The sequence below is a fragment of the Mobula hypostoma genome, chromosome 12 (assembly GCF_963921235.1).
Source record: "Mobula hypostoma chromosome 12, sMobHyp1.1, whole genome shotgun sequence".
NCBI classification, from domain to species: domain Eukaryota; kingdom Metazoa; phylum Chordata; class Chondrichthyes; order Myliobatiformes; family Myliobatidae; genus Mobula; species Mobula hypostoma.
In genome coordinates this window covers 51,881,929-51,894,797 of record NC_086108.1, presented here as the reverse complement: position 1 = coordinate 51,894,797, position 12,869 = coordinate 51,881,929, and the positions used below count along the sequence as shown (strand labels likewise).

The following is a 12,869-nucleotide window of genomic DNA, read 5'->3' as shown; positions in this document are numbered from 1 at the left end:
ATGTTAATTTGATTTCAAGTTAGGTAATAGTGAGAGCACTAGTAATGACCAGTACATTGGGATAGAGAGTGGATAAAGATTGTTTAGGGCTTCAAAGAACATTCCAATGGATACTTCCCCCCACCCTCACCCCCGCCATCAATGGAAAAAAATTATTGAACAATAAGATGAATGCTCAAAATCAATGCTATCCATGGCTAAATTTCTTGGAAATACTTACTTGTACGTGGTAAATGGCCCAGTTGGTGAATGGCCACTTCCACGAAACTTTGAAAAAACCCTGGAAGCTGCTTAATCTACCACCATCTTTGAATTATTTGTCTTCATTCTCTTCTTAGACCTCTCAATAGCTTGCGTTTAACCTGGTAGGAGTCACAAATTGATTTCTCACTTATAGTGCTAAAAACTCAACTGCTTTTCTGTCAAAGTCATTCAGAAGCACCTTCAATGGTAACTCGAACCATAAAAAAATCTATTTTCCTTCTCTGGCAGAGTACACTACTGACCCTCTACTTTGTTTAATATGGTATCTATTAAAATGTGAAAGCTTGCTAAGACATGCAAGTGAGTCACTGATTTGTTGCTGCATGAAATATAGAAGCAGTGAAGACACACCTTTTGCTTGTGAGATCAATTTTTAAATCAAAATAATTTGTTACGACACATCATCCAGCCTACCTATAGATTGCAGATCATTACAGTAATATGTACGTATATTACAGAACACTTACTTGCACCTGAAATGTCAGAATGTATCAACATTTTTGAATAAACTCCCTTTTCAGATTTTAAGCGATTATTAGTGATTAAAGCAGATCTAGCAATGTCAGCCCATCCATTGTAATTACTGCAAATTACTATGTAAATAATGAATACACCAAGAAGACCTGATATGTTCAATGCCAAACCTTCATTCTCACACCTCCACTATTCTCAACATGATAGAAAAGGTCTATTAATATGCAATAGAATGACTTAATTTAGAAATGTCAGTGATACAATTGAGCAACTTCCAAAGCTAACAATTGATATCTCTCACAAACAAGAGAAAATATGCAGATGCTAGAAATCTAAGCAACACACACAAAATGCTGGAGGAATTCAGCAGGCCAGGCAGCATCTATGGAAAAGAGTACAGTCGATGTTTCAGACTGAGACTCTTCAGAAGGGTCTCAGCTCGCAACATCAATTGTACCCTTTTCCATAGATGCTGCCTGGCCTGCTGAGTTCCTCCAACATTTAGTGTGTGTTGGTTGAATTGATATTTCTCCCTACATCATTCTATTAAATGATGAATAGTGTTTTTTTTGAATGACAAAGGTAAATGTATCTGACTACAATATCACAGTTGTGACATATAACTGGGAACTTGTTTTTCAGCATACATACACCTATTGTTTTTCAAAGTACAATATGGCATTGTTCCAAAACCTTTACTGAAACTTGGTAAATGATGATTCAATTGACTGGGAAAATGCTGTAATATTTTTATGAGTTATTTACTGACCATCTGTTGTCATTGATCAGTGATGGGGAAACGGAGATCAAGGAAGTATTGTTCATTTAATACAAGATTTATATTTCTATATATACACTGAGAGAAGCAGTACAAGTTATAAAAAAGGGAGAAGAGGCATTTTTCTAGAGCCATATGTTTTACCACCAGCAAGAGATCAGATCTGCTGAATTTGTTGATAAATAAAGAACCAGAATTGGTTAACAACCTGAAGACAGATCTTTGAAAATAGAAATAGAATAGTGCAGCACTGAACAGGCCATTTGCCCACAATTTTATGTTGATCTTCATTCTAATTGATACGAAATGTTAACTTCCTGTGCATCATGTATAGCCTTCCATTCCCTTCACAGTCTTGGTTCTCTCAGAGCCTCTTGAACTCCAAACTGCTTGCTTCCACTACTACCCCACCACACTCTGCGTGAAGAAACTCACTCCTTAAACTTCCACCCTGCCCCATCTTAAAAGCATGTCCTCTGTTATTTGACATTTTTACCCCAATATTCTGACTGTCTGCCCTATCAATGCTTCTCATAATTTAAAAAGCCTCCATCTGGTCTTCCTTCAGCCTCCAACATTCACGGGAGAACAATCTAAGTGTGTTCAACATTTCCCTGTAGCTCATACCCTCCTCTGCACCCTCTCCACCATCTCCACAATATAAGGGAGAAAGATGAGTTCAGATAAACGGTTTAAAGTACGACAATTTTTGGAGCAAGATGACACCGGTAAACCACAGCGACATTCTGTGGGCTACATACAAAACTTCTAAATATACTTCTTTTGAATTGCTCTCAATGCAATCTGCAGGATGTAATTTCCCTTTACTTTTTCCTTACATATTTTTAAACTGACTTAATGAACTTCAGACTTCACGATCTTCTGAAGGATTCAGCAGACTTAACCTTTAAGCAATCAGATAAGCAGATCCAGCACCTTTAAGTGGATGAAGGTTCTTCACTGTGGCCGAAAGCGAGGCGGGGAGTTACTCCAAGCTAGACTGAAATGCAGAGAGATGAAACCCCCTCTACCCAGCATCTTATTAGGAAATATGCAGTCACTGGAGAACAAAATTACAAAATTGAGGACCCAAGGGCAAGACTGCTGTATCATATGGAAATGAGGAACTGTATACTCTGTTTTACCGAGGCATGGCTTACTCAGAGTACACCAGATATGGCAGTCAGACCTGAAGGCTTCTCAATACATAGGATGGACCAAACTGCTGATTCAGAAGGATGTTCAACAGATATAGCAGGATTTGGATGCTTTCACCTCTTACAAAGTTGTTGTTGTGGCCATCCCTCGAGGTCGAGGATGATGGTCTTCATTCTGAAGAAGTGGCCCACAGAGCGTGTTGCACTCCAAGAAGCACACGATACTTCACAAATCAACCAACTGATTCCAGTGGCATGGAAACCACGACGACTGGAGCTGATGGATTTGTTGCAGCCTTCATCCGCCTTCACAGCTGTTGAGTTCGAAGTAACTTCGTCCGCCTGTTCCACCGTTGAGGTCTCGGTTGGATTGTTCTTTTTCAGGGACCTCACCCTCGACCTTACCGCCATGGGTGACCCTACCAGGAGCATAGCTCCAGACGGCATTGCTCTCGGGATCACAGGACCAGACAAGCTTCTCCACCACAACAAGGTGACAATCCACAGAGAAGTCTTACAAAGTGAAATAAAGTGACATAGGTGACAACAGGGCTTTGCTTCCAGATGAGCTCAATGCCTCCTATGCTTGCAAGGAGGAACCACCAAGAACTCTCACACCCCCTGCTGACTCTGTGATTTCAGCCTCTGAGGCTGATGTGACAGCACTGGAGAGTGAAACCACAGAAAGCATCCGGCCCAGATGGGATTCTTGGCCGGGACAAACATGAGAAAATCTGCAGGTGCTGGAATCTTCTACCCTCTCTCATCAGATTCCCCTCCTCTAGCACTTTATCTCTTTCACCAATCAACTTCCCAGCTCTTCATTTAGCCACCCCCCCCCCACAGTTTCACCCATCACCTGCCAGCTTGTACTTTTTCCTCTGCTCCCTCCACCTTCTTGCTCTGACTTCTCAACTTTACTGGAACTTTACTGATACTGGAACTTTACTTCCAGTATCAACTGTTTATTCATTTCCATAGATGCTGACCAACCTGCTGAGTTCCTCCAACCTTTTGTTTAAAAACCAGTGCTGATCAACTGGCTGGAGTGTTCACTGAGATCTTTAACCTCGTGCCTTAGCAGTCTGAGGTAACTACCTGCTTCAAGCAGGCTTCAAAGATATTGATGCCCAAGAAGAACATGGTGACCTGCCTCAATGACTAGTGTCCACTAGCACTTATATCCACTGTGACAATTGGACTGAACCCAAGCCGCTTCTCGGCTAGGAGTTGATATGTTTCATCACCGACCGCTTTGAGAGGTCGGTGATGAAACATATCAACTCCTAGCCGAGAAGCGGCTTGGGTTCAGTCCAATTTACCTACCAACACAACATTTCATTGACTCCTCGTTCAATCCTGGAACATCTGGACAACAAAGGTGCATACATCAGGATGCTCTTTATCAGCATTCAATACTATCATCCCCTTAAAACTAGTCAATAAACCAAGACTTTGGCCTTAATACCATTGGCAACAACATCTCCTCCACAGTCACCATCAGCACAGGTGCATCACAAGGCTATGTACTTGGCCCCCTGCTCTACTCACTTCACACCTATGACAGTGTGACTAAGCATAGCTCTAATGCCATACTGAAGTTTGCTGACGACACCACTGTTGGAGGTTGAATCAAATGTGGTGATGAATCAGCATATAGAAGGAAGATTGAAAACCTGGCTGAGTGGTGCCATAACAACAACATCTTACTCACTGTCAGCAAGACCACGGAAGTGATTATTGATTTCAGGCATAGGAAACCAGAAGTCCATGAGCCAGGGCCCATCAGGGGATCAGACGTGCAGTGGGTCAGTGACATTAAATTCCCCAGTGTTATCATTTCGGAGAACCCGTCCTGGGCCCAGCACTTAAGTGCAATCATGGAGAAAACATGGCAGTGCTTCTACTTCCTCAGAAGTTTGCAAAGATTCAGCGTGACATCTAGAACATTGACTAAATTCAATAGATGTATGGTGATGAGTATATTGTCTGGTTGCATCACAGGGCTTTGGTGTATGGAAACGCCAATGCCCTTGAATGGAAAATCTTACAAAAAGTAATGGATATAGCCCAGCCCATCACAGGTAAAGCCCTCCACACTAGTGAGCACATCTACATTGAGCGTTGTCAGAGAAAAACAGCATCCATCATCAGGGACCCCCATCATCCAGGTCATGGTCTCTTTTCACTGCTGCCATCAAGGTGGTGGTGTAGGAGTGTCAGGATGCACCACAAAGTTCAGGAACAGTTATTAGCTCTCAACCATCAGACTGCTGAACCAGAGAGGATTAACTTTACTCAACTTCACTTGCCACATCACTGAACGGTTCCCATACCTTATGGACTCACTTTCAGGGACTTTCCATTTCATGTTTGATATTTATTGCTCACTTACTATCATTTCTTTTTTTAATCTTTTGTATTTTACATTTTTTGTCTTTTGCACATTGGTTATCCATCTGTTAGGTGTAGTCTTTCATTGATTCTATTACTGTTATTAGATTTATTGAGCATGCCCACAAGGAAACGATTCTTAGGGTTGTATATGGTGACATACATGCACTTTGATAACACGTTTACTTTGAACAAGATATAAATTGATCACATGGTGTACAAGACTGAACTGTAATGTGTATCAATAGCAGGGAGTATTCAAATAAGTAATTGATATTGTACTAAATCGAATACAATGGATTCCAGTTAGCTGGGCCACTGGTTAATTAGGGAGCTACATATTTAGGATAACTCTGAAAGAACAATAAGTAATCAAGAAAATAGCCGAGGTTCCCTTCATTTATTTAGGACACTATGCTGCTCATTTGGGACAGGAGACTGTTGCTGACCAATTTCTAATTAGTGCCAGTCGCTTGCATTTGTGTGGTCATTAGGCACTACACCATGCTAAGAGTGAACAGTTTTTAAATAGCAACAACTGTGTTTGTTTTTGTTCAAAAAGCAGTTATTTTTGTCACTGATAGTTGGCAAGAAAGACAATTCAGAACAGTTTTGCTCACTGTGGTTTCAAGCTTTGAGGCTTAGAGATGCCAGAAACAGCTGGAAGTGAAAATAAAACAATCGCACCCCTTCAACAAATTAGAAACTATGAAGAATTTGATGGCAATGACAGTTATATTGAATGTTACAATGAAAATGGAGATTTGGAGAATGCAAAGCATTTTACGAAGACAGTCCATTATCTGCACTAGGTGTCCATGCTGATTTTGTTCATTTACAGTCAATCTAAAGAACTCAGTGGCATACACTGGATGAATTCCTCCATCAATAGTCATTAGGCACTAATATACAATTCTACAGTACTGTAGTAGTATTGTCATTGTTCTAATCTATTCTGCATTTCACTTAATATTTATTACTCAGTTCAACTGTAGTTTGTCTTTTTTTATACCTTTGTAATTATTTCCATGAAACTTTGGGTAATTGGGCCAGCTGCCTAATTGGGCCAAAAGGCACTAGTCTCGATGTGTCACCATTAACCAGAGTCCACTGTAAACTATTCCATTGCCCAAAAAATGAGAAACTAGACTCAACAAATACAGTAAATGAAGAGAAGGCTTATACAAATGCAAAGAAAATTGGAAATGCTCCAGGTAGAATACAGTGGAGAAATTCAAAATAAAATTACAAGGAATACTAAAGGTAAAAATAAAGGTATTTGGAAATACATTAAGAATGGTAAAGTGGAACATGTGTCCTTCAGAACCAGAGCAAATTGCAGGCAAAGGATAGACTTGAGTAGATAGTCAGATTCAGAATCAGGTTTAATATCACAGGCATATGTTGTTCTTTTGAGGAGGATGCAAAGAATATCATGAACAAAACTAATATCAAATGAGGATGTCATGAACAGAGCAAACACAAAAAGAGAAATAATGTATGAGAGCATGAAAAGGCAAAGTAACTTCATTGGACATGTGATTAGGAAAGAGGAGTTAGAATACACGGTAATTATGGGAAAGATTGAAGGGAAGAAAGCAAGAGGAAGACAAGGACAAATAATAATGGAGACAGCAGCCAGAGAATTGGAAATGAATACAATGAATTGATCCACTTGACCCGAAACAGGAATGTGTGGGCAATGGCAGTGAGAGCTCAAACTGGGCACGGCGCCTGATGATGATGATGATGATGATACGTTGTGAAGTTTGTTGACTTTGCAGCAGCAGTACAAAATAATAGTGAAAAAACTGCGAATTACAGCCTTCACACTTCTGTACCTCGTTGCTAATGGTAACAATGAGAACAACGCATGGCCTGGATGACGGGGGTCCTTAATGATAAATGCTGCCTTTCTATGGTATTGCTCCTTGAAGAAGTCCTGGAAACTACGGAGGCTAGAGCCCTTGATGAAGATGACTCAAACACGAGGAATTCCGCAGATGCTGGAAATTCAAGCAACACACATCAAAGTTGCTGGTGAACGCAGCAGGCCAGGCAGCATCTCTAGGAAGAGGTACAGTCGACGTTTCGGGCCGAGACCCTTCGTCAGGATGAACGTTGACTGTACCTCTTCCTAGAGATGCTGCCTGGCCTGCTGCGTTCACCAGCAACTTTGATGTGTGTTGCTTGGAGGTGACTCAGTTTACTCTGCTTCGATCCTATGCGGTAAACTCCCCAGATGGTGATGCAGCCAGTTAGAATGCTCTCCACAGTACATCTGTAGAAATTTTCATGTGTTTTTGGTGACATACCAAATCTTCTCAAACACCTAATGAAAGACAGCCACTGTTGTGTCTTCTTTGTAGCTACACCGATATGTTGAGTCTAGGTTATATCTTCAGAGATATCAACACACAGGAACTTGAAATTGCTCACTCTTTCCACTTCTGATCCCTCAATGAGGACTGGTGTGTGTACCTTCCTCTTACCCCTTTTAAAGTCCACAATCAGTTCTTCAGTCTTATTGATATTGAGTGCAAAGTTATTGCTGCGACACCACTCAACTAGCTGATATATCTCTCTCCAGTACACTCTCTTATCACCATCATTCATAAGAAAAAGAAACTGAATATGAATTAACAACTGATACCCTTCATAGTGAAGGTCATCTCTTTCTCCAATATCTGTAATTGATCTTACACAGTGATACAGATCAGTATTGGGATATCAAATTCTTACCATGTAGTATATAGCACTAATTTATATCAAACAAATCACAACTGCATTCCCCAACTTTCGGATGATACCACATCAAGAAAATGTTTAGTAGCTAGTGAATAAAAGTTGCAAGAGAGGCTGACAGACAGGACAAAACAGCAGATGGAATTCAATGTTGTGAAACCATAAGGTCACCCATGGTTTGATCTGAGAAAGATAAAAATCTGACAATGATAATTTGGAATATTTCCTTCATGGAAAAAATTTTAACTGCAGATTTGGGCATCTATGTACAGAAATCACTGGAAGCTTTAGTTCAGATAGACAAATTAATCCAAGGCTAATATAAGCTTTCATTTTTCAGGGATCTATATTTCAAAAATGATGCTTTGTTTAAAATACCAGAGCTGATAGTAAGTAATTGATCTGAAAAGTTAATTCTGTTTCTCCCTTTTCAGTTGCTTTTGAGTTGTTCACTGCTTTTACTCAAGAAACATTGCTCTGCAGGAATTGCAGTGACATGTCTTCCCAAAAATAAAATCAGGCCTCGAAGTGTAAAAATATAAGGTTGCATAAATTTATCTAAAACTCACATAAATTCAGAAAGGAAAAAATTATTTTCACAAAGATATGTTCTTTTAGTTCATAACAGATCTTACAGCTGGGGCAATTTCATTACATTAGAAGAAAAGATCTTGTAAAACTACAATGAATAGACAAAAATTTAAATGTAAGGTGAAACTATAAAGTCAATGGCAGGATCCTTAATAGCATAATGTAAACATAGAAAAACTATAGCACAATACAGACCCTTTCACCTACAATGCTGTGCGAAACATGTAGTTACTTTAGAAATTACCTAGGGTTACCCACAGCCCTCTATTTTTCTAAGCTCCATGTACCTATCCGGGAGTCTCTTAAAAGACCCTATCGTATCTGCCTCCACCACCGTCACCGGCAGCCCATTTCACACACTCACCACCTTCTGCTTAAAAAACTTACCCCGACATCTCCTCTGTACCTGCTTCCAAGCACCTTAAAACTGAGCCCTCTTATGATAACCATTTCAGCCCTAGGAAAAAGCCTCTGACTATCCACATGATCAATGGCTCTCATCATCCTATACACCTCTGTCAGGTCACCTCTCATCCTTTGTTGCTCCAAGGAGAAAAGGCAAAGTTCACTCAACCTATTCTCGTAAGGCATGCTCCCCAATCCAGGCAACATTCTTGTAAATCTCCTCTGCACCCTTTCTATGGTTTCCACATCCTTCCTGCAGTGAGGTGACCAGAACTGAGCACAGTACTCCAAGTGGGGTCTGACCAGGGTCCTATATAGCCATGACATTACCTCTCGGCTCCTAATCTCAATCCCATGGTTGATGAAGGCCAACTTTAGCGTACAGAGGGATCTTGGAGGCAAACTCCACAGCTCCCTGAAAGTAGCCAGAAAAGTAGATAGGGTGATAAATAAAGTATATGGTATGCTTACCTCCATTGGTCAGGACAGTGAATATACAATTTAGGAAGTTATGTTGCAGCTATGGCAACGCATGTACTGATTACGCCATTACAGGAAGGACTGAGGGTTTGTTAAAGGTCAGAATTATTTTCACAGAGTAGAAATGCCAAGTATTAGAGGAGATACATTTATGGTGAGGGGGAAAAGTTTAAAGAAGATGTGCTGGGCAAGATTTTTTTCCTACAAAGTGCGGTAGGTAGCTAGAACAGGCTACCAGGGGTAATGGAAACAAATAAGATAGTGGTGCTTAAGAAGCTGTTAAACAGACATGAGTATAGGGCAAATGGGGGTAAATGGATCAACTACAGGCAGAAGAAGCCAGTTTAATTTGGCATCATGCTCAGCAGAGACACTGGGCCTGGGCTATGTGAAGAATTAGGGAGTACGAGTTACTGGCAAATTATCATGATGGTTACATATGAAATACAAAGAACCTTAGGGTTGTGTTGTGTAAGTGATTCTATTAACTATCAGTCATTTAGAGGGAGAACTAGAATGAGTTATGGCCAAATATACTTATGATAAAGTAATTAATTAGGAGGATAAAGTTGCAAAAAGATGAAACAGTCAAAGAAATCACATTATAAGTATTTGAGCAAAATGATAGGAATGTATAAACTTTGAAAAGACAGATTTAAACTGCAAAAATAATTATGTGCTATAAGTATCCACGGCATCATGCTTGTAGAGTGCAAGCTCTTTTATATTGAGAATACTTTTGCATTTTATTTTCCATTTTCTGCCCTGTTTTCAAATTATTTGAAACCTGATTGGGATATGAGGCTCAAATAGCATTAATAGCTAAGCATTGAAAGAAGGCTAATAGGATTCTGTTCATTTGGAAAAGAAACACCAGCTTGAACTAGTTGTGCTGAATATACCATTTCTGTACCATAACTTCCATGTCATCCTATTCACCCCAATAGAAATGAAAACTGACAGGTGTGTATAATAGACACACACACACACACACACACACACACCCCCAAACGGATTCAGTTTGAAAATCCACGCCAATGCTCTTCCTTGGCTGAAATTTTCAACCCAGAAAATTTCAAAAACTCTTGAGGGGGTGAACTCAAAAAGTTATCTTTTTAAAACTTTAATGCCAGGGTACAGATAGATTGCTTCCAATGACTATGTGAGGATGAACTTCTTTGAAGTTTCAATGTGAAATATTACTTCAAACTCTTGTTGAATCAGTAAGCCATTTGGGGATTGAATCACTTAATTAACAGAATGGCTTCTTTATGTAGAAAACCTAACAAAGAATGCATAAAATAGTTCTAATTATATACAACTTGCATCTATTTTCCTGCAATTCTTTTGATATATTCAGAATCTCCACTATGTTTTTTGCAGATACCACAGAAATGCTTAGTATCAGTTATATAGTAAGATGTCTATGATAACGTTAATCACTGAAGTGATTAATTAAAGAATTTAGCCAAATGGCATATTACGGCTGCAATGACACCAAATCACTTCTGCAAGTAACAAGTTTATTTTTCTCCCAGTATACCTAAGATATTCAAGTAAAGATAAAATATATGGGAGAGTGAGCATCATCCATGGAAAAATGTAGGAGCAATACAAAATCAAAATACATGCAGCAATGCACTGACTGAACTAACCAGCTCAATCAAATCAAATCCCACCATAGTAAACATACTTGTCTTTGGTCTAACTCATCAAGTATCAACTTCAGTCAAAGGGCAAGAAGAACATCTGCTATATTACCTCATTTTCGCATTTCTGTTAAAATCAAGGCCCATTATGTAGTCTCATCTTCCAGACTGCTATTCCCATGATATTAACCTTGTATGATCCTTTTCCTACATTATTCTGTCTTTCCTTATTTAGTCATGTATTATACCTCCTGAATTACTGAAAATAAAGGTGAGTATACTTGTAGCATGTTACATAGAAATTCAACATAGAAATTGGATTTTTACTTGAATTTCCAAATAAGTTCTATGTACACATTCAAGTCATGTGTTAAGGTAGACTACAAATCACCAATGTGTGGTTATAGTCTTAACTTATTTATCTTTCAAACAAAATGAAATTTTAAACAAAATACAGAACTACTTTGTGTATGGTCCTTGGGGAAGAACTGAAGTAAAAAATATCTCCGCAGGAAATGCTCCTCCACATTTTAATCCTGATATAAACAATCACTCAAGCCCTTCACAGAGGTGACTCTCCTTTAAAAGGCCTGATTATTACTTCGATGTCGGCAATTGTAATAAATATTAAAAACATTACTTATTGAGATGATTTGCCAACTGTTTCAAATGTTCAACTTCAAATTGACCTGTAATAACATTTCATTATAAAGCAATTATTATTCCTTCTAGCGCCTCTATGAAATTCTAATGAGTGAAAGCATATGTAGTCTTAAACGGTCTGGTTTGACATGTGTAATGAACAGTCCGGCAGGGTTACCTAAGGAGTTGCACCATGTACTTATTTATTGCTTTAAAAAATTGTCCGGAGGCGTTAAGACGCAGGATAATCAAAAACAAGTCTATCTGGAGACAAGCTACCACATGCAACCTCCCAGAGAGAAAGAGAAAAGGGGAAAAAAATCTACCACAGGAATGAACAGCCAGAGACTGCAGCAAAGCGCCTGGACTGCTGCCGAAATCACAATCTGGAATCGCGAACCACAAGGAACGTGGTCATCATTCCAATGACTATCAATCATCGGGAAATGGATGGAGGCAGCGTCCAAAGCCGTACAATTCATGCCAAGCAATCCGACTTCTCCGTCATTGTATTTTTTGAAACGTACTTACCTTCCTGCGCTGCGTATCCAAGTTTCATCGTTTTTCCAACCCCAGTCCATTCCCCGGATTGCCTGCGTGGAATGTTTTCTTGTGGTATCCAGAGAATGGAGGTGTGTTAATCCATCTGGTACCATTGGTGGAGGCTGCAATGAGGAAAGTACATGACTGGGAACTAGTGGAGGGGGCTGCGGGCACGGTGCGTGTGCAGCTGTCAGAGCGGTTGATGAGAAAGGCGCGCGCACACACACGCACACGCCCGGGGCCCGCCTCGCGCTTGCCCGCTCCCATGCGCCAGCCTGGCGACTGCAGTTATTTCATCGCCTCACAATGTTGCTGCCAGGTAGGCAACGAAATGTCCCCACTGTCTATCTGGCCATTAGTAACCTAGAGACTGCCTTGCCAAAAAAACAATCAGAATATATAAACTAATTACTTAACAAAATGTCCTAAAACGTGCTGCAGCAACAGAACACCTTTAATCATAGCAGCGACGAACATGACTTTTTATTTGACCCTTGAACTTTCAAATGGAGCTTATTTGAAGATGTTGTGCAGCCTCGTTCTTTTAAAAACGCGCATATGCCGTCGGCGCTGTGGACAACCGAAGAAACAAAAAAAATGGAGTAGGCCAATCTGCCCCTCGAGCCAGCGGCCTTTCAATAAAGTCCCGGATAATTCGATCTTGATTTCAACGCCACATTCCTGCGCTGTCCCTATTCCATATGCCCTGATTGTGTTGTACTTCAAATGTCTGTAGACCTCAGCTTC

General features: G+C 39.9%; 1 protein-coding gene across 1 annotated transcript in view; it reads right to left on the bottom strand.

The window, feature by feature from the left end:
- The window catches only part of pde4dip (phosphodiesterase 4D interacting protein), a 440,914-nt gene extending 428,633 nt beyond the window's left edge, over positions 1-12,281 (bottom strand). The window contains exon 1 of the mRNA XM_063064080.1: positions 12,111-12,281. Within this exon, the coding sequence (XP_062920150.1) occupies positions 12,111-12,235 (125 nt within the window). The 5' untranslated portion in view covers positions 12,236-12,281. The remainder of the gene's footprint in view (positions 1-12,110) is intronic.
- Positions 12,282-12,869: the final 588 nt, after the last annotated feature.